Raw genomic sequence first — 18873 nt, 5'->3', positions numbered from 1 at the left:
ACTAAATCAAACACCATTCCCCCCAAATGCATTATTTTATTCATAGGTTAAATCTGGTAAATCTGAGATGTGTTCTATGGACTGAAGAGAATAAAAAAGTAATCTAGTGCAAACTTAATGATGGCCACCATAATTCTGCATGCACTGATGAGTTCCAATAAACTGAAAGTATAGTGTAGATTGTATATATTGTGACAGTGCTATGCCCTGCTATGGTGTGATTATATGAAAAAGACACACAGGATTCATAGTATGGTGGAGTGCAAAGCTTCAGAGCATTGTTTTTGAATGGAGATTCTCTGTGTTCTCTGGGTTTTGTCCCAGATCGGGGCCTGGAGCTTGAAGGCTTCAAAGTGTCTTTGGTGGGATGAGGCCTTCAATTCTATGTCCAGGTCTTACGGAAGACCTGCAGGTTTGTGTGAGTGTTCAGGTGTGTACACAAGTTATAAGCAAGGCTTGGGTATAGCTCAGTGCATCAGCCAGAAGGAAGGTGTGCTCCAGTTTTAAGACAGGTGTGTAATCTTGTCTGCATTCCAAGGTGCTCTATCCAAGATACAACGCTCCATGTAGGAGAGATTCTATGTTCATGGGGCTGAGGCAGCTAGACAGGGAGACTAGATAGGGGTGGCAAAGGAATCCCTATCTAGAAGATGTAGGGTCAATTGTCGGTGTCCTTTGGAAAGTTCCCAACCCACTGGTACTCCCCACTCCAGTGATTCCCCTATCACATCTTCATCTGGCATAGCTGGCACAAAATAGCCAGTACTTCCATGTATGGGGGAGCTTGTGAACGGCTCTCATGTGCTCAGGTCTAGCATCAAATCAATAGCCTTGGGCACTATCACATGACAAAGGCAGTGATGTCACCATTTCCTCTAGGCTTTGATACTAGCACTGTGTAGTTTGGTTCTGGCAATGGATAAAGGAGTGTTGTGGGATTACTCGAGAGGTAAGTATCAGGAGAATGGAGGGGGGCTTACAGATATGACCTCTTTAATAATTGTTTTAATTAATTTTACAGAACTACAAAACCCCACCAGTACCAATCATACAACAAATCAAGAAGTGACAGTACAAGAAGGAAGCTTACTGTCTCTGAGATGTTCAGTGGACAGTAACCCAGGAGCTCAGGTGACTTGGATGAAGGGAGAGAAGAATGTACTCAGCAAAGGCAATGGGAGTGAGCTTATGCTTTATTTGAGTGATATACCAGCCAGTGCAGCAGATAAATATCACTGCTTGGCTCACAATAATCTTGGGGCCAATAATCAAACCATCAATATCATTGTGCAATGTAAGTAAATGTGTTTTTTGTTGAATTTGAAGTCTGGCATGGAACACTCTCCTCCCACAGACACAAAAAATACCCCAACATTGCCCCAATAATTAAAAGAAAATAATGAACCAAATGCCCCAAGCACTCATGATACACCCAGATCCTAAATCTTGTTTCTTCCTTACTGAATAGTGGGAGGGTCCCCCCACTAGATACCCTGTCTGTTCTTCTTTCTGTAAAAAATGTAAAATAGTAAGGGGACCTTTTGGCACAGGACCAAGTCCAGGATAGTTGAAAGGAGCTTCCATAATCCACAGAAGCCTTTTAAATCTTACTGCACCATACAAGACCACCAAAAAGTGTATAGAAAGCCAGACAAAACCAGAACAATTCCCAGCTCAACCAGTCTGTTACCAACCAAATTAACCTGTCTATCAGTATGCGTCAGCTGCAAGGCCACTTCATGGCACCCAGTATTACCTGCTGTCCTAACTTATGAGAGTCTCCACAGTGGAAGCACATGGATTCTAATGGATAGATAGGGAGCAAGTGGGCCTGGAGGTATCCCAATCCTCCTTAAAGGCACAGGGGCACACTGGACGTACAGCACATAGCACAATGACAGAAAAGGCATCCAATGTGTCCCCTCACCAGTAGACATCGGTAACAAACAAAATGGCCCTTGCCCCCACCTATAACTGGCCTTCACCTAGTGAGGGGACGCATTGGATGCCTTTGCTGCCATTGTGCTATGTGCTGGGCATCCAGTGTGCCTCTGTGCCTTTAAGGGGGATTGGGCTACCTCCAGGCACACCTGCCCCCTATACATCAGTTAGAATGCATGTGCTTCCACTGTGGGGACTCTCATCAATTTAGAGGAGTTAGGACTGCAGGTAATACAGGGTGCCGTGAAGTGGCCTTGCAGCTTACGCATGTGTTTGCAAATGTGTGCTAACTAAACCATTGTTGTTATTGGATACTGTTAGACAGGTTAATTAGGTTGGTAAGCAGACTGGTTGGTGAGTTGAGCTGGGAATTTTTCTGGTTTTGTCTTGCATGCGTTGCCCTTCCATGTGCTCCTTGCTGTGAAGGCCAGTTATAGATGGGGGCAGGGGCCATTTTGTTTGTATATACAGCCACCGTTTTTTCAGTTTGTTTTAGATTGAGTAGGGAACTGTTAGAACTGGGGACAAACTAGGTTCAGTCCAAATATGGTCCAAGCCCAGGTTCTGTAGAACCTTTGGGAAGCTATTACTTGATTGCACCCCCATTGGTCTAATCAGCTGTGGCTGGGGAATTCCCTGCCCTGCAGCTACACATACACAAAGAAACTCATGACCTAATGGCCATCCCAAGTCATCCCTGATTAAAGTCCTTCTCAACTTTTTTTTTTTTTTTTTGCTGTCTGTTTTCTTTCAGTGAATTTTTTTCACTTCCTGTTCATAGACACAACAGGGTGTAAGATTCAATGTTTGCAAAGTAATGGGAAATCCCATCTTCACAGCACCCTGTATTACCTGCTGTCCTAACTTATGAGAGTATCCACAGTGGAAGCACATGTATTCTAATGGATAGATAGGGAGGGTGGAGATAGCCCAATCCTACTTAAAGGCACAGGGGCACACTGGACGTACAGCACATAACACAATGGAAGCAAAGGCATCCAATGTGTCCCCTCACCAGTAGACATCGATAACAAACAAAATGGCCCTTGCCCCCACCTATAACTGGCCTTCATCTGGTGAGGGGACACACTGGATGCCTTTGCTGACATTGTACTATGTGCTGGGCGTCCAGTGTGCCCCTGTGCCTTTAAGGAGGATTGGGCTACTTCCAGGCCTACCTGCCCCCTATCTATCAGTTAGAATGCATGTGTTTCCACTGTGGAGACTCTCATCAATTTAGAGGAGTTAGGACTGCAGGTAATACAGTATGCTGTGAAGTGGCCTTGCTATTATGAACAGCCTTTTTTTTTATTCATTTGCATATTACAAAATTAACCAGCATGAGTACCTACAAACTTTATAATGTTAATCTTCCAAATCAATTTATAAAATCTATTAGGGTGCATATCTAGCCCTCTCCCTTTATTTCAGAACCAGGGAATATTAAGGCTAGATGCCTGTGACAATTTTAGAAGCATCAGTAAAAAAATATATATATTTTTTTCATTTATTAGGTTTTAAATGCTGTAATTGCATTTGACAATTGCAGTATTAAATAGAAATACATTGCCACTTTCAGGCTGCAGTACATTAGTAGTGAGGGCTAAAGACTTCAGCCTGCTTGTTATAGCCGGCCTTGATGGTCAGTGGGGACTAGAGCTTGGATTTAGTGCCACCAACCACACAAACTGTCATCAGGTGGCTTTCAAAGATAGGAAAGTTCTAAATAAATCCCCACCCTACATTATATATATATATATATATATATATATATATATATATATATATATATATATATATATATATATAGATTGTGGACATGAATGGATTAATTCCTCACTTCTGTTAGTAATGTCTCACTATGACAAAAGTTCAAGTGGCCCGCATTTCTATTTTACAGATTCCAAACCTTCAAACTCCAATATGGCTGCTTGGTTACCTGCCACAATTATCGGCATCCTTCTTTTAATTGGCCTGGGAATCTTTGGTTTTGTAACATGCAGGAAGAAAAGACAGTCTGGTAAAAAAAAAAAAAGTTAAAATATTTATATTTTCCTGTAAATAAGAAACTTTATTTTGTAGATTCACACTACTACAGAAAAGGGATGTATTTCTTATTTTCTCTTTTGGTAGCATAAATAGAAATTTTACTTTATTTATTCTTTAACCTCCGGCAGACGGTGTTCTCCTCTTCTCTTTGATGCTCCAAGTTGTGAGCAGGTTCTCAGTGTTTTCAAATACAATAAAAAATCATTGGCCATACATTATACGTGATGATGTCAGACTGCCTGTAAATAATGGAGCACCAAAAAGAAGCAGCGTCAGGCGACCAGTCATGTTGCTTGGAGGAGGCCTTTGGGAGTGAAGGATAAAGATAACAAAAAAACATTACTTTGACCATTCCAATGCAAGAAAGCACCACTTTTGATTTTACCCTAAATTCAGCTTTAAAGAAGAATACTGAGAAATAATAAAACATGTTTTTGCATTGCTTTTTTACATTATTATTAAGCTCTTAGCTGATCTTCTAAGGCAGGGGTCTTCAAACTATGGCCCTCCAGTTGTTCAGGAACTACAATTCCCATCATGCCTAGTCATGTCTGTGAATGTCAGAGTTTTACAATGCCTCATGGGATGTGTAGTTCCGCAACAGCTGGAGGAGTAGTTTGAGGATCCCTGTTCTAAGGCATCCGTTCCCACCCTCAGTCATCAAGTACCCCATAAAGGCCATGTTTTGGGAATTATTCTTAACCACTTTCAGACCGGAGGATTTGGCTGCTCAATGACCAGGCCCTATTTTGCGATTCGGCATTGCGTGACTTTAACGGACAATTGTGCAGTTGTGCGACACTGCACCCAAACGAAATTGACGTCCTTTTTTTCCAACAAATAGAGCTTTCATTTGGTGGTATTTGAGCACCTGTGCGATTTTCATTTTTGGCACTATAAACAAAAAAAGCGAAATTTTGAAAAAAGCACAATATTTTTCACATTCTGCTATATGAAATTCTCAAATTCTCAAAAAAAAATGTAAAAATCAAAATTTTTTTAAATTTTAGGCCAATTTGTTTTCTGCTACATATGTTTGGTAAGAAAAATTGCATTAAGCGTATTTTGATTGGTTTACGCTAAAGTTATTGCGTTTACAATCTACGGGAAAGATTTATGTCATTTTTTTTGTTTTTTTTTACTAGTAATGGCGGCGATCTGCGATTTTTTGCGGGACTGCGACATTGCAGTGGACAGATCGGACCCCTAACTGACATTTTTGACACTTTTGGGGGTACCAGTGACATTACTACAGTAATCTGTGCTAAAAATATGCACTGTTACTGTAAAAATGACACCGGCAGGGAAGGGGTTAACAGTACTGGTGATCAAGGGGTTAAATGTGACCCTAGGGACGTGATTCTAACTGTGGGGGGCGTGGCTTGTGAAGTCATCACAGAGACATGCGATCCAATATAGCAGGATCACATGACAGCTGTGATAACTTCAGGGAGAAGTACGGATGGCTGTATTTACATCAGCCGCGGGCTGATGTAAAGGATGTCCATCCTTCTCTGTCAGCGGCGGGAGATCGCGAGTGGCCGGCGGCCCGCAGAGCCGCCTGCCGCACGCACTGGCTTCCCCGCTGACGAGCAGGGGCGGGAGCACGCCTCTGCGATGCGTGATCGTCCCCTAGCTCCTCCCAGGCGAGCGCCGTACATGTAAGGGCTTTTGCCTGGGAGCGCCAGCCTGCCTCAGTACATCTGCGGCGGCTGGGGCTAAAGTGGTTAAATAATACATCTGAAAAAAATACCAAGTCATTGATTTTGATTTAGGCCTGGTTCCCACCTATGCAGGTTGTAGTTGATGCATATTCCAGTTACATTTTGCATTTTTTAATACATGTTTTTGATCCATTGAAGTCTATGGAACTAAAAACACAACCCTGGTCCCTGGCTCTTTCCATAAAATGCATAGATGTGAACGTGACCCATAGGAAACCATGTTAAATGGACTGTAGCGAGTTTCTGCAAAACTGAAAAAACACTGAAAAATGCATAGCTGTGAACCAGGCCTTAATGCACCTGTGGAAGATGACGGAAATCCAGAAAACATAACATGTTGGGGGTATTTGAGAACTGAGTTTGGGAACCACTGCTCTAAAGGAATATATAATGATCTGAGAATGATCTCTGAGGCATGGAAACAGGATCCCACAAAATAAAACTTTGGCTTACCACCAGTGAAACGTGTCCCTTAACAGGGCTACAATCTGGATGCAGAAGCAAGGCTGCAAGGACACAGCCACATATTAAAATTTTACATGCATGCCGGACCGGGTACATGGATCCAAATGAAAAGTGTCTAAATTTGGATCAGTGTAACCCGTTCCTGCATGCATACCAATTTTTTTCATAAGACTATGTTTGTGCAGCCACTACATCTGCATCCACTTCTATAGGTTGCCTTTACACAGCTCCAAGGCAAATGCAGACACAGAAAACAGTGGATCAGCCCGAAGGAAGAGTGTGAGTGCCCGTCTAAATGAACCCTTACTTTTAGAGTATTTAACACCTTTAGTATGCTTATAAGGACTTAATCTTGAAAACATTGATGTGTATTGTGATTATTGTTTGTTTTCTTGCTAAGGTCATGTAAATTCAGAACCAAAACTGGAAATTAAAAAGATGGAAGCTGTATATGAGGTGTGCATTGGCTTTTACAATTTCTGTATGATTGGACTGTGTGTGCAATTACATGAGTTCTAAACTTCTGTAAGAGCACCACATATATAATGTGAGTCAATTACATTTTTATTGCACACGACTGAAGATTTAGAAGAAAAAACAACGTATTTCAGGTTAACTTGTCCTTCATCAGGGTTCCTGGAGGCATCAGCTGTTCAACCTGAGCAAGCTTGTGAGATATTGAAGATTTGGCACCTGCTTAGATCTAAGAAGAAATAGCCAAATAGATTGGGCACAAAAGATTTAGACACCACACTGCCCTAGCCACCTATGGTGCTGCTGTTTTTTACCCCACCTTTTTTCAATTTTTATCATAGAATATTTGGTAAACTGTAAAGTTTCTATTTGAATATCCTTTTTTAAGCTCAGATTCAGCCTTCTACTATCTTTGTGCACCTTTTTTAAAAATCTGTACACAGTACATATCTTTTACTTACTGCTGTCACATAATATCCAAGTCCACCTCCCTCCCATTCACCCCACTGGGACCCCACTGGGACCCCATTACCCCACTGGGTCTTGATAATGTATTCCGCCAATACTCAGTGGAATTCCCCTATGAACGCAAGGTGACCTGATCATGAGCCTTCAGGAGGCAGAGTCTTGAAACTTTGGGCTCAAAAGAAGTGGGATGAATGATGCTGAGCATCAGCCAACCCAGAAGACAACCGGCACTCGATGACTGTAATGGGGACACAGCCTAGGAAAGGATGAGCATTGCATCAAAAGCTGCATATTTTTCTCTTAACCACAATAAGCCTATTATTTACCATAAAAAAAAAAAAAAAAACTGGAGTTTGTTATTTTCTGTATAATATTACAGTGCTAAATACCACAAATGCTTAAAATGTATGTATGTATTTGGTTGATACGTGTTTTTCTTCTTCATAGGTTGAGGATGGTCACGCAACATATATACACACATGTCAATTTAGAGCATGAAGGATACTTAGAAAACTCCCTCTAAATGGCTACATAGCCAAATTGTGTGATGACATTATACTACAGCACTAAAGTCCTGGCTTATTCATGTTATGTCAGCCATTTGTATTTATATACATGTCTTATATATGTCTCACTCTTATGCTCTGTATTTTTTTTTCTACTGTAGGACATTCTGTACAAATAAAAAATGTAAGAAAAAAAAAAAAGTGATGTGAGTATCATGACACCCTCTATATTGCTTCCTGTAAAAAACTGCAGAATGACCTTGTGAATAAATTCTGTCAGTAGAGTTGATAAAGTGTTGTGACTACAGAGAAGAAGAAACAAAGCAACCGCCATGGCTGGATTCACATCTCAGGAGCCTATAGGCAGAGAATTCTGAAGGGCGGCAGAGAATTCTGAAGCCCCCCCCCCCCTCCCCCCCAAAAAAAGAAAAAAAAGACAAGACAATAAGACTTTTTTTTTCTTTGATCTTGATCAAATATTTTTACATGTGTAAAGGGGAATGCTGCAGACTTTGATGTAAAGGAGAACACTGCAGACATTTCAATTTTCATCAGTGTCTGCAGTGTTCCCTCTTACATCAGAGTTCCCCTTTATATCAGGGTCTGCAGTGTTCCCTCTTACATCAGAGTTCCCCTTTACATCAAGGTTCGCAGTGTTCCCCCTTACATCAGAGTTCCCCTTTATATCAGGGTCCCCAGTGTTCCCTCTTACATCAGAGTTCCCCTTTATATCAGGGTCTGCAGTGTTCCCACTTACATCCGAGCTGCCCTTTATATCAGGGTTCGCAGTGTTCCCACTTACATCAGAGTTTCTCTCTACATTAGAGTTCACAGAGGTCCCACTTACATCAGAGTTCCCCTCTACATCAGGGACCACAGTGTTCCCTCTTACATCAGAGTTCCCCACTACATCAGGGTCCACTGTGTTCGCTCTTACATAAGAGTTCCCTCTACATCTGGATCCACAGTGTTCCCTCTTACTTCAGAGTTCCCCTCAGCATTCGGGTCCACAGTGTTCCCTCTTACTTCAGAGTTCCCTCTACATCAGGGTCCACAGTGTTCCCTTTTACATAAGAGTTCCCCTCTACATCAGGGTCCACAGTGTTCCCCCTTACATCAGAATTCCCCTCTACATAAGGGTCCACAGTGTTCCCTCTTACATCAGAGTTCCCCTCTACACCTGGGTTCACAGTGTTCCCTCTTACTTCAGAGTTCCCCTCAGCATTCGGGTCCACAGTGTTCCCTTTTACTTCAGAGTTCCCTTCTACATCAGGGTCCACAGTGTTCCCTCTTACAACAGAGTTCCCCTCTACATCAGGGTCCAAAGTGTTCCCCTTATATCAGAATTCCCCTCTACATCAGGGTTGACAGTGTTCCCTCTTACATCAGAGTTCCCCTCTACACATAGGCGTGCGCACAGGGTGTGCCAGGTGTGCCTGGGCACACCCTAATCACCTAGGGCACATTAGCATTATCGCTCTGTTTGCCAGTGAGGAAATGGGAAAGATCTCCCTCGGACCTGCTCTGCCATAAGAGAAGTGCCACACACTTCTATTTCACTTTGCCAGCAGGGAGAGTAATGTACCGGGGCCATATACATGTAGGCAAACACATGCATGTGTATTTAAACTTTGGGGTGCACACCCTAATGCAATAGGCTGCGCACACCTATGCCTCTACATAAGGGTCGGCAGTGTTCCCTCTTACATCAGAGTTCTCCTCTACATCAGAGTCCACACTGTTCCCCCCACATCAGAGTTCCCCTCTACATCAGGGTCAACAGAGGTCCCCTTGCAATGTGGGGGGGGGGAGCTCTGGTGACCCACGTCTTTATTATTATATTATTATTTGGTGGGGGGAAGAGATGTCACCCCAGTGGGATGTTTATGGTGGCGGGTGGGGGATTAGGGGTGTCACTAGATATCACTGGCAGCATCTCTGATTGAGGGAGACAAGGTGACACCTTAGGAGTCCATGCATCAAGTGACATCCCCTCCCCCCACAATAAGGAATGTTAGGACTGGGGACACCACACCAGGAAATGTTGCAGTTCCTGAGGGTGACAGAGATTAGGGATCTCTCCTTTTAAAGCCCCCATCCCCCCATCCAGACACTTATTCAGCAAGGGGGATCCCATTGACTGCCATGCTGTCCGGGGTGGGGTTGAGTTGCTGGTGGGTACCAGCTTCCACTTTGGCATTTTGAGTCCTGTGGATGTCTGGCTGCTCCATGACTGCATAAAGCACTGATCCTGAGTCTTCCTCCATTCGACCGGGCCATAACTGTCTCCAGGAAAGAGAGGAGCAATTCTTCATCTCAGATCGGCGCTCCTCTAGGAAGGGCGTCTGTAGGTATATGTCTACAGTGCCTAATGGGAAACCGGCTCCTGGCAACCATATTGATCATCATACTGAGAAGAGTAATATATTGAGAGTTGATATTTTTTTAAATATATTTTATATGTAATATATAACATTCTCAGAAAATAGTGACGGCACTGTAACAACATTTTGATCCATATCAGGAGAATAGTGATTGCACTGCAGTGTTTTTGGTAGCAGTGAGATCTTTGCAATATTCTTGATCTTTTGAGAGCAGAAATTTCCCAGCTTAAACATATTGTATATAATCTGGAGATTTGTCAAGTAATATGCCTCTTTTAAAAAAATGTATTTACTTGGATAACTTAGATTTACTTGGATAACAATGATTTTGCTCTAGTAAAACACAATTTATAGTTGGTAAGCAATGACATCAGTGTTAAAACATAGTTTATATTTTAAGAGGCATAATGATAATCTCTGGTAAAATGTAATTTAAATTTAGATATCAGTCATTTCTCATGATGCTATATAATTTATATTTTTATTGTAGTGATGTCAAATAATAAAATATAGTTTATGTTTGGAAAGTAGTGATTTTATATGATAAAATGTCTTTATATACGCTATTTATTATTATTATTAATAAAATATCATGATTATATGATATCATTTATATTTGGACTGTATCAATGTCACATGATAAAATATATTTTTGCTTAGAGTAAAGTAATGACACATGATCAAAGATAATTTTATTTTGTGGAGTATTGATGTCACATGGCAAAATATAATTTATATATGGAAACCACAAAATCACATAAGTAAAATATAGCCTCCTATTTGGAGAGCAGTGATGTTACATGACAAAATTATATTCATATTTTGAGGGCAGTGATTTCTCATTATAAAATATAAATTAAATTTGAAGAGCAGTGATGTTATTCCAATAAAATATAATTAACACTTAGAGAGCAGTGATGTCACATGATAAAATTCCTTTAAATATTTTATTTGGAGATCAGCAATGTCACTTTAGTAAAATACTTTGGAAATCTTTACTCATTAAACCTTACCTATAACAACTTGATCAAAAAATAAATATGCTACGAAATTTAGCGTGTGCTGTAGATTGCCTCCAGCATTGCTCCTTTTTCTACTTGCTTAAAGCTGCTATTTTGCTGAAGCCCATAAGCAGCAGTAAATCATAAAGTGGACCTAAACCCATCAATTTAGCGGTTTCAAAAAATAGTTATGTAGCACCCTTGTCCTAAGCAGGATTGCTAGTAAATTTAGTTGTTCTAGGTGGTAGCTAGCCTGGCTGATATATAGTTCTGTGATCATTGGATTTTCCTCCTAACCCTGGTTGGCTGCAATTCTCCCTTCTGTCTGTAGGTGGCACTGTTGCTTTTGCCATTAGTGTGATAAATTGCAGTGAGTCAGGTTATGAATATTTATGTTTCTCTCAGCCAATCACACTGGAAGTGGAGCATGCTGGGAGAGGCTATTTATTTGGAGGAAGTCAGGGGATCTGCCTCTTACCACCCAGACCCCTGTCTCTGGTGGGTGTGTGAGGAACTGCTGCTGTTTGAGTAGGCCTGGAGTCTGAGGCCTAACCATGTGCTCTGCAAGTGCATACTGCTAGGAAGATTAAAGGAAAGGTGGAAGACCTGAGATGGAGTACCAGAGGTGACTCTGCCATGTGTTGGAGAGGCTGGGAAAGCATCCAGAGAGAATCATCCTCAGAGTTCCTGTATCTTCCGCAAGTTACTTGTTCTTGCTATAGGGGACAGCTGAAGCTACAAAATACAGACAGCTACAGGAGACTGAACCCTGGGGAGAGTAGTTGCCTCCCAGGTCAGCCTAAGCTTAAAGGTTCTTTTTCTGTACTGCTGTCTGTCTATTCTTCATTTTGTCTAAGGAGTCTGCCAATCTGCCTTTGTGTCCTGTGCCCTACCCCTCTCTCCCATTTTTGTTCCTGATGTGAGAAATATACTTCTCCTTGTTTAAGCATAAAAGCATAATAATTTTGCACGCCCAATTTTTCAGTTTTTTAATTTGTTAAAAAAGTTTGAAATATCCAATAAATTCCGTTCCACTTCTTGATTGTGTCCCACTTGTTGTTGATTCTTCACAAAAAATTACAGTTTTATATCTTTATGTTTGAAGCCTGAAATGTGGCAAAAGGTCACAAAGTTCAAGGGGGCCGAATACTTTCGCAAGGCACTGTACATTGTTTTGTTTGCATTGATTTGCACACATAGATACAGGGGGTTTTACACACATTCCCAGCAGCTACAGCCACCAGCATTGTGTGTAAAACTGACAAGCAGGCTCCTAGCCTGTCAGATGGAAGCATTTGAGCAGATATGCTGCCGCCTGATTGCTTCTACACACCCATGGTAACGGCGCCGATGTGATGGGGAAAAAAGTTCACTAAAATAATCTTTTTTTTTTTCAATAAAAAAAAATAGTTGCACGTAAAATTTCCCCCACCATTGAAAAAAAAATAAGGCCCCTCCCTAACACCCTTCATATACACACACATGTATGAACATAAACGCAGGTGTCGGGGGCACGTATGCATAAAAATGCCTATTGCGATACAAATGTTGCATATGGCCGCACACGCCACAGTGAGAGCAATATTTCTAGTATCAGACCTCCTCCATAACCCTACATGAATGACTGTAGGGGGTTCTTAAAGTGTTGCCTATAGAAGATATACGGTACTGAAGTTTGTACACTCACAGATTTAATGTTTGACATATTGAATATCATTTAGTCGTTGCAAACCCATCTTCTATTTTACCAAAAATTGGGTCATCTTATTGCGTTTGTGTTCCCGGAAATTACCTGTAATTTATTTTTATCTGAAATGTTGAGTTTCATATTACCTCTGTGGTAATATCGTGTGACATAAAAAATTGGAACTACTACTGTTTTATTCTCTAGGATGTTTGCTTTCAGACAATATATAACTAGAGTTGAGCGGACACCTGGATGTCCGTGTTCGTGTCCTGGACTTTTTCCGAACTTTACCCGGACACCGAACCCCATTGAAGTCAATGGGGACCTGAACTTTCAGGCACTAAAATGGCTCTAAAACACCAATGGAAAGGGCTAGAGTGCTGCAAATGGCAGCAAAATGTAGTTAAGAGCATGGCAAGTGCTCTTAAAAAAAATTCCCCTTTAAATTAATTTTTTAATAGCAGATTAGAACAACAATCTGTAGTGAAATATAGCTGAACGCTGCACACAACAGACTGATAAAAATAGATTTTTTTTCTCCCTCCACCTCCTCAGTGGGCTCAAGTGAGGGCAAAAAGATTGTTCACTGCACCACCCCCCACACAGCAAAATCGATGTAGACTGTCCCTGCCTAATCTCCAGCCTGTCCCTAATATGCTCAATAAGATCGTTCACTGCACCACCCCCCACACAGCAAAATTGATGTAGAAGACTGACCCTGCCTAATCTCCAGCCTCGCCCTAGAATGCTCTAATAACTTTCCCTGCCTGCACTCTGACCTGTCCCTGCCTTCTTTTCGGACACAATTTTTCACAGAATCACTGTCTGTCCCTAATCAGCAGCCAGCACGTATGATGTGTGCTCTGTCCCTAAACTACAGCAGAATGACGCGGCGCGCTGGGGCTCTCAAACTTATAAAGACATGGTCACATGCTTCAGATGGCCAATCACAGCTACTAATACATTAGTAGGCATGGCTGTGATGGCGCACACCAGTTAAACGCTTGTTGATTGGCTGTTGAAAGCCCGCCATTAAAAGAGCGCCATTACATACAAAACAGGAAATAAAATGACTGAACACGGATTTTAAACCCGAACATACAGTAAAGTTTTCGGGTCCGTGTTCGGGTAACAAAAATCCAATTATTCGGTACGAACACGAATAATACAGTCCGTGTTCGCTCAACACTATATATAACGTTTTGTGGGGTTTGTGTAAACTTTAATCCAAAATTATTTTTTTAAGCATATGTGTAAAAAAATGCTCTGCCAGCAAAGGGGTTAAACCACAGTCAAACGGCCACACCCATTTTTTTTCTGACCACACCCATATTTTGCCAGTGTACACTTAGCTTGCTACATACCTCCCCTCTTTGAATTGTCCTTCTGTGTCAAGGTCAAATGTTGAAAGCTATGCATCTCATATCACCCTATACCCTAACACCACCCCCACCCCTCTTCTCCATGCACTGACCTTTCACCATAGCTAGCAGGCTTTCTCTTCCTGGCATACTCCTCCCAGAGAGCCTATTACACCTTTTCTCTTCAGATATTCACAATCGCCCAGCCAGGATAGGGTGAGCTGCATTCCAGGGCAATGGTCAGCACCCCATTTTTGTAGAAAGCACTGATATGAGGAAGAGCTGTGATCAGATTAAGGGTGGCTATGCTTAGCTCTGCACCTATACAGACCTCTCCTTTGGCCCATTCCTGTGCAGGTGTCATTCTGTGCGTGTGATAAGCGCTGTACACTTCCATAATGTGTGTGCTCATGTGATCTGTCATTAGTACTGATCCAGGGTTTTCCTCCTCCTTCACCTCCTGAACTTTACTCCCTCCCTCATTACTCTCCTACAATAAGCGTGCAGACAAGTCTGATCTTCTGTCCAACATGCTTCATACAGGTGATCAGGATTAGAGCGCTTTTTTAAATATATCCGTGGTAGCATCCGTATTTTTTCCTCACAATGTAGAACTGATTGGGGTCACAGACAGCACTAAAAACCTGACAGATGTTCTAACCCCTCTCCATTCAAAACTAAGAAAAAGTTTTGACATTGTTGATGGGGAAACAAGCAACCCTGTGGTGGAAGTAAAGAAAGTTGCAAAATCTCCAGCCTGCTTTAGTTTACCTTTCCCAGAATCTGATGAAGCCAACTGTGTATTGTGATTAAAGCTGAATTATGCCCTTTTTGTTGGTGTAGGTTATTTATGTACCTCTCAGAGATAGAGCCTAGCCTGTTCTGCCTTAATGCTAAGATATTGCTAAGAAGATTCCTGCACATGTGTTGTTTGCGGTCCTAGTCAGAGGCGCACTGAGCTCAGAGCTACTGTGACTAGGAAGAAGGAGTACACATGTGTAGGGATTTGTAAGTGCAAGCAGTAATGCCAGGGATCACCATAGCAATGTTGTAACAACAAGGCACACAAGATTAGCACAACCATTTATGAATTTTCAGTAAAATACACTACTATGGTAATAGCAAGTTCTCGCTAAAGGTGTTAAAAACACTGAATGAACCCCCTGTACACTGCTATACACTCTTTTCGGCAAACTTTACATAAAAACAGGGATCTTTAGTTCACATGCATTGCAATGCATTGCAATACATGTTTAAGCTGGCCAACTGCGTCAAAGTAATCCCTCTCTGGCCAGACCTACACTACACTATACTAATCTACACTACACTACTTTACTACTCTGCTTTCCCACCGGGCTCACTCCCCTCTCTCTGCGGCCGCCTCGGGCACACAGTTCTCTCAATGCGGGATAGCCAGGCTCGCACCCCTCTCTCTGCGACTCCTCTGGGCTTGCACCTCTCTCTGCGGCCCCTCCGGGCTCGCACCAGTCTCTGCAGCCCTGCCGCGCTTGCACCTTTCTCTCCAGCCCCGGCGGGCTCGCACCTCTCGGCTTTCCCGCCAGGCTCACTCCCCTCTCTCTGCGGCCGCCTTGAGCACACAGTTCTCTCAATGCGGCCTAGCCAGGCTCGCACCCCTCTCTCTGCGGCCCTGCTGAGCTTGCACCTCTCTGCTTTCCTGCCAGGCTCAGTCCCCTCTCTCTGCGGCCGCCTCGGGCACACAGTTCTCTCAATGCAGCCTAGCCAGGCTCACACCCCTATCTCTGTGGCCCTGCTGGGCTCTCTCCTCTCTGCGGCCCTGCTGGGCTCTCTCCTCTCTGTGGTCTGCCGGGCTCGCTCCTCTCTGCAGCCACGCCGGGCTCGCACCCCTCTCTATGTTGCCCCTCTGGGCTCGCACCTCTCTCTCTTGGGCCCCGCCGGGTTCACTCCTCTCTGAGACCCCGCCAGACTCGCCCCTCTCCCTGTGGCCCCCTCCAGGCTCGCACTTCTCTCTGTGGCCTGGCCAGACTCACAGAGCTCACACCCCTCTATCTGTGGCCACACCCAGCTCGCAGCCTCTCTTTTTGGCCCCGATGGGCTCTCTCTCTCTGCGGCCTTGCCGAGCTCGCACTTCTCTCTGTGGCCCCACCAGGCTCGCTCCTCTCTATAGTCACGCATGGGGTCACTCCTCTTTGCAGCCCCGCAGGGCTCACTTTTCCCTCTGTGGCCCTCGCAGGGCTCATACACCTCTATCTGTGGCCCCACCAGGCTCGCACCTCTCTCTTTTTGGCCCAGCCGGGCTCTCTACGTGGCCCTACCAGGCTCGCTCCTCTTTACAGTCACGCATGGCTCCCTCCTCTTTGCAGCCCCGCCGGGCTTGCACCTCTCTCTGCTGCCCCGCCGGGCTTGCACCTCTCTCTGCTGCCCCGCCGGGCTTTCACCTCTCTCTGCTGCCCCGCCGGGCTTGCACCTCTCTCTCTGTGGCCCCGCCGGGCTCAAAGATTTTTAGCTCTCTCTCTCTCTCTCTGTGGCCCCACCGGGCTCGCACCTCTCTCTGCTTCCCTGCTGGGCTCTCAATGCTTTCTGCATCTACGCCAGGCTCGCACCTCCCTCTGCATCCACGCTGGGCTAGCAGCTCTCTCACTGTCTCTACGGCCCCACCAGACAAGCAGCTCTCTCTCTGCAGCCCCGCAGCTCTCTAGCTCTGTCTGCTGCCCCACTGGGCTCGCACCTGTCTCTGTGGCTCCGCCGTGCTCGCTCCTCTCTGCAGCCCTACCGGGATTGCAACTCTCCCTCTGCGGCCCCACCGGGCTCGCACCTCTCTCTGTGGCTCCACCTGTCTAACAGCTCTCTCTGAAGCCCCACTGGGCTAACATCTCTCTCTCTGTGGTCCTCCTGGGCAAGCAGCTCTCTCTCTCTCTGTGGCCCAGCTGGGCTTGCACCTGTCTTTGTGGCCTGCCCCTTTCTTTGCGGGCCTACTGGGCTCGCAACTCTCTCTCTGCGTCCCCGCTGGGCTTGCACCCCTCTCTGCAGCCCTGCCGGGCTAGCAGCACTCTCTGTCGCCCTGCTGGGCTCGCACAGCTCTCTCTGCTGCCCTGCCAGGCTCGCATCTCTCTCTGCAGCCCCGCCGAGCTAGCAGCTCTCTCTGTGGCTCCCCCAGGCTCACAGCTCCCTCTGCGTGGCCCCGGTCGTCTAGCAGCTCTCTCTGCGGCGCCGCCGGGAAAGCAGCTCTCTCAGCGGTCCCGTCAGGCTCACACCTTTCTCTGCAGCCCCGCCGGGCTCACACCTCTTTCTGTGGCCCCACACTGCTTTCTGCAGCCCCCACCGGGCTTGCACCTCTTTCTGCGGCCCCGCACCTCTTTCTGTGGCCCCACCGGGCTTGGACCTCTCTCTGCGGCCCCACAGGGCTAGCAGCTCTTTCTCTCTGCGGCCCTGCTGGGCAAGCAGCTCTCTCTCTGTGGCCCTGCTTGGATCGCAGCTCTCTCTCTGCGGCCCCACTGGGCTTGCACCTGTCTCTGTGGCCCCGCCAGGCTAGCAGCTCTCTCTCTGGCCATGCCGGGCTCACAGATCTCTCTCTCTCTGTGGCCCTGTTGGGCTCCCTCCTCTCTCTGCGGCCCTGCTGGGCTCACACCTCGCTCTGCAGCCTCGCCGGGCTCGCAACTCTCCCTCTGCGTGCCCACAGGGCTCGCAGCTCAATCTCTGGGGCCTCAGTGGGCCACACCACAAACCTGTAAACGCGAGGAAGTTGGTGGTCCTGTTTCCCTGTTAATTGATTTCTCACTAGATGTCCTTTGATTGAAGGGATCTAAAGAAACAAATAGATATTAAACCTAGAGGACCAAACGGGCACTTCCAAATGCATTATGTTCAAGAAAAAACCCAAAGTTGTAGATGTCTTCTCTACTGAGGAAGGGTATCTCCCAGTTCTCATGTGGAAGAACAAAACCAGTCACTTCTCTACAAATGGGGCATAAATTGCTTTGCCGTCTCCATGTTCTAATGCAGCTTGAATGCAATTGGTGGGAGCAGGGGAGGGTTGTAGTGTCCTCTCCTGCTTCCATCCCACTCAAGCAGATAGTACACGTTGGCAGCTGTGGATACTCCCTGGCCGGTGGTCTGGCTGTTGCTGGCTGGTCTTCAGCAATGATGCGCCCCCTTGGAGATCGACTTCTGTTGGACTTGGTGTTCTCCCGTTGCTGTCTAAGAGCAGTTCTTGATCGTGTGCAATAGGCAATCGGTGAATCCATGCCTGTAATAATAATGACATTGATTTCAGCATTTCTGTCATGTAACCCTTTCTATCAGAATTTTTAACCTTAATTGACTAGGGCAAGTGTCTCATTTTAATTGATTTCAAGTGTGACAAGTGGCTGTCTCATAGGTAAACCTGATAATCCCAGGCATCATCCCAGTATCAATTTTTTTAGTCAGCAATGCTCTTTCATGTAAAAGTGATCGTAGCAGCTAATTTAGTGATAGCTAATTAGCTGCTGGATCACTTTTACTGTCAGCGGTAGGGGCAAAGCTGATTGTCCTGTCCCACTGGGGAGCCCGGGACCGAATCCAACGTTCCTGCCAGCTAACCATAGGGAGGACTGAGGACTGGACCATCCCCAGATCTCTATAAAGAGGACCTTCACTGCTCCAGCTATCACAAGGGATAATGTTCATCCCTTGTGATAGCCATAAAAGTGTAAAAAAATAATAATAGGTATTAAAATAGAATTTTTTTAAAAGCACCCCTGTCCCCCCATGGTCATGCGCGAAGGCAAACGCATACATAGGTCACACCCACATATATCAATGGCTAAAGGCAGAAAATACAGAGGTCATGGGA

At 44.8% G+C, this 18873-nt stretch overlaps 1 protein-coding gene across 1 annotated transcript in view; it reads left to right on the top strand.

Moving 5' to 3' along the window:
• Positions 1–18873, top strand: part of LOC309568990 (sialic acid-binding Ig-like lectin 10) — a gene marked incomplete at its 3' end in the record, with an annotated part of 259234 nt that overhangs the window by 108681 nt on the left and 131680 nt on the right. The window contains 1 exon segment of the mRNA XM_082274753.1: positions 1022–1294. Within this exon segment, the coding sequence (XP_082130879.1) occupies positions 1022–1294 (273 nt within the window).

The sequence above is a fragment of the Pelophylax lessonae genome (assembly GCF_965119305.1).
Source record: "Pelophylax lessonae genome assembly, chromosome: 12".
Classification (NCBI taxonomy): Eukaryota; Metazoa; Chordata; class Amphibia; order Anura; family Ranidae; genus Pelophylax; species Pelophylax lessonae.
The sequence above is the reverse complement of the archived record's forward strand: the minus strand, read 5'-3'. Positions and strand labels throughout refer to the sequence as shown.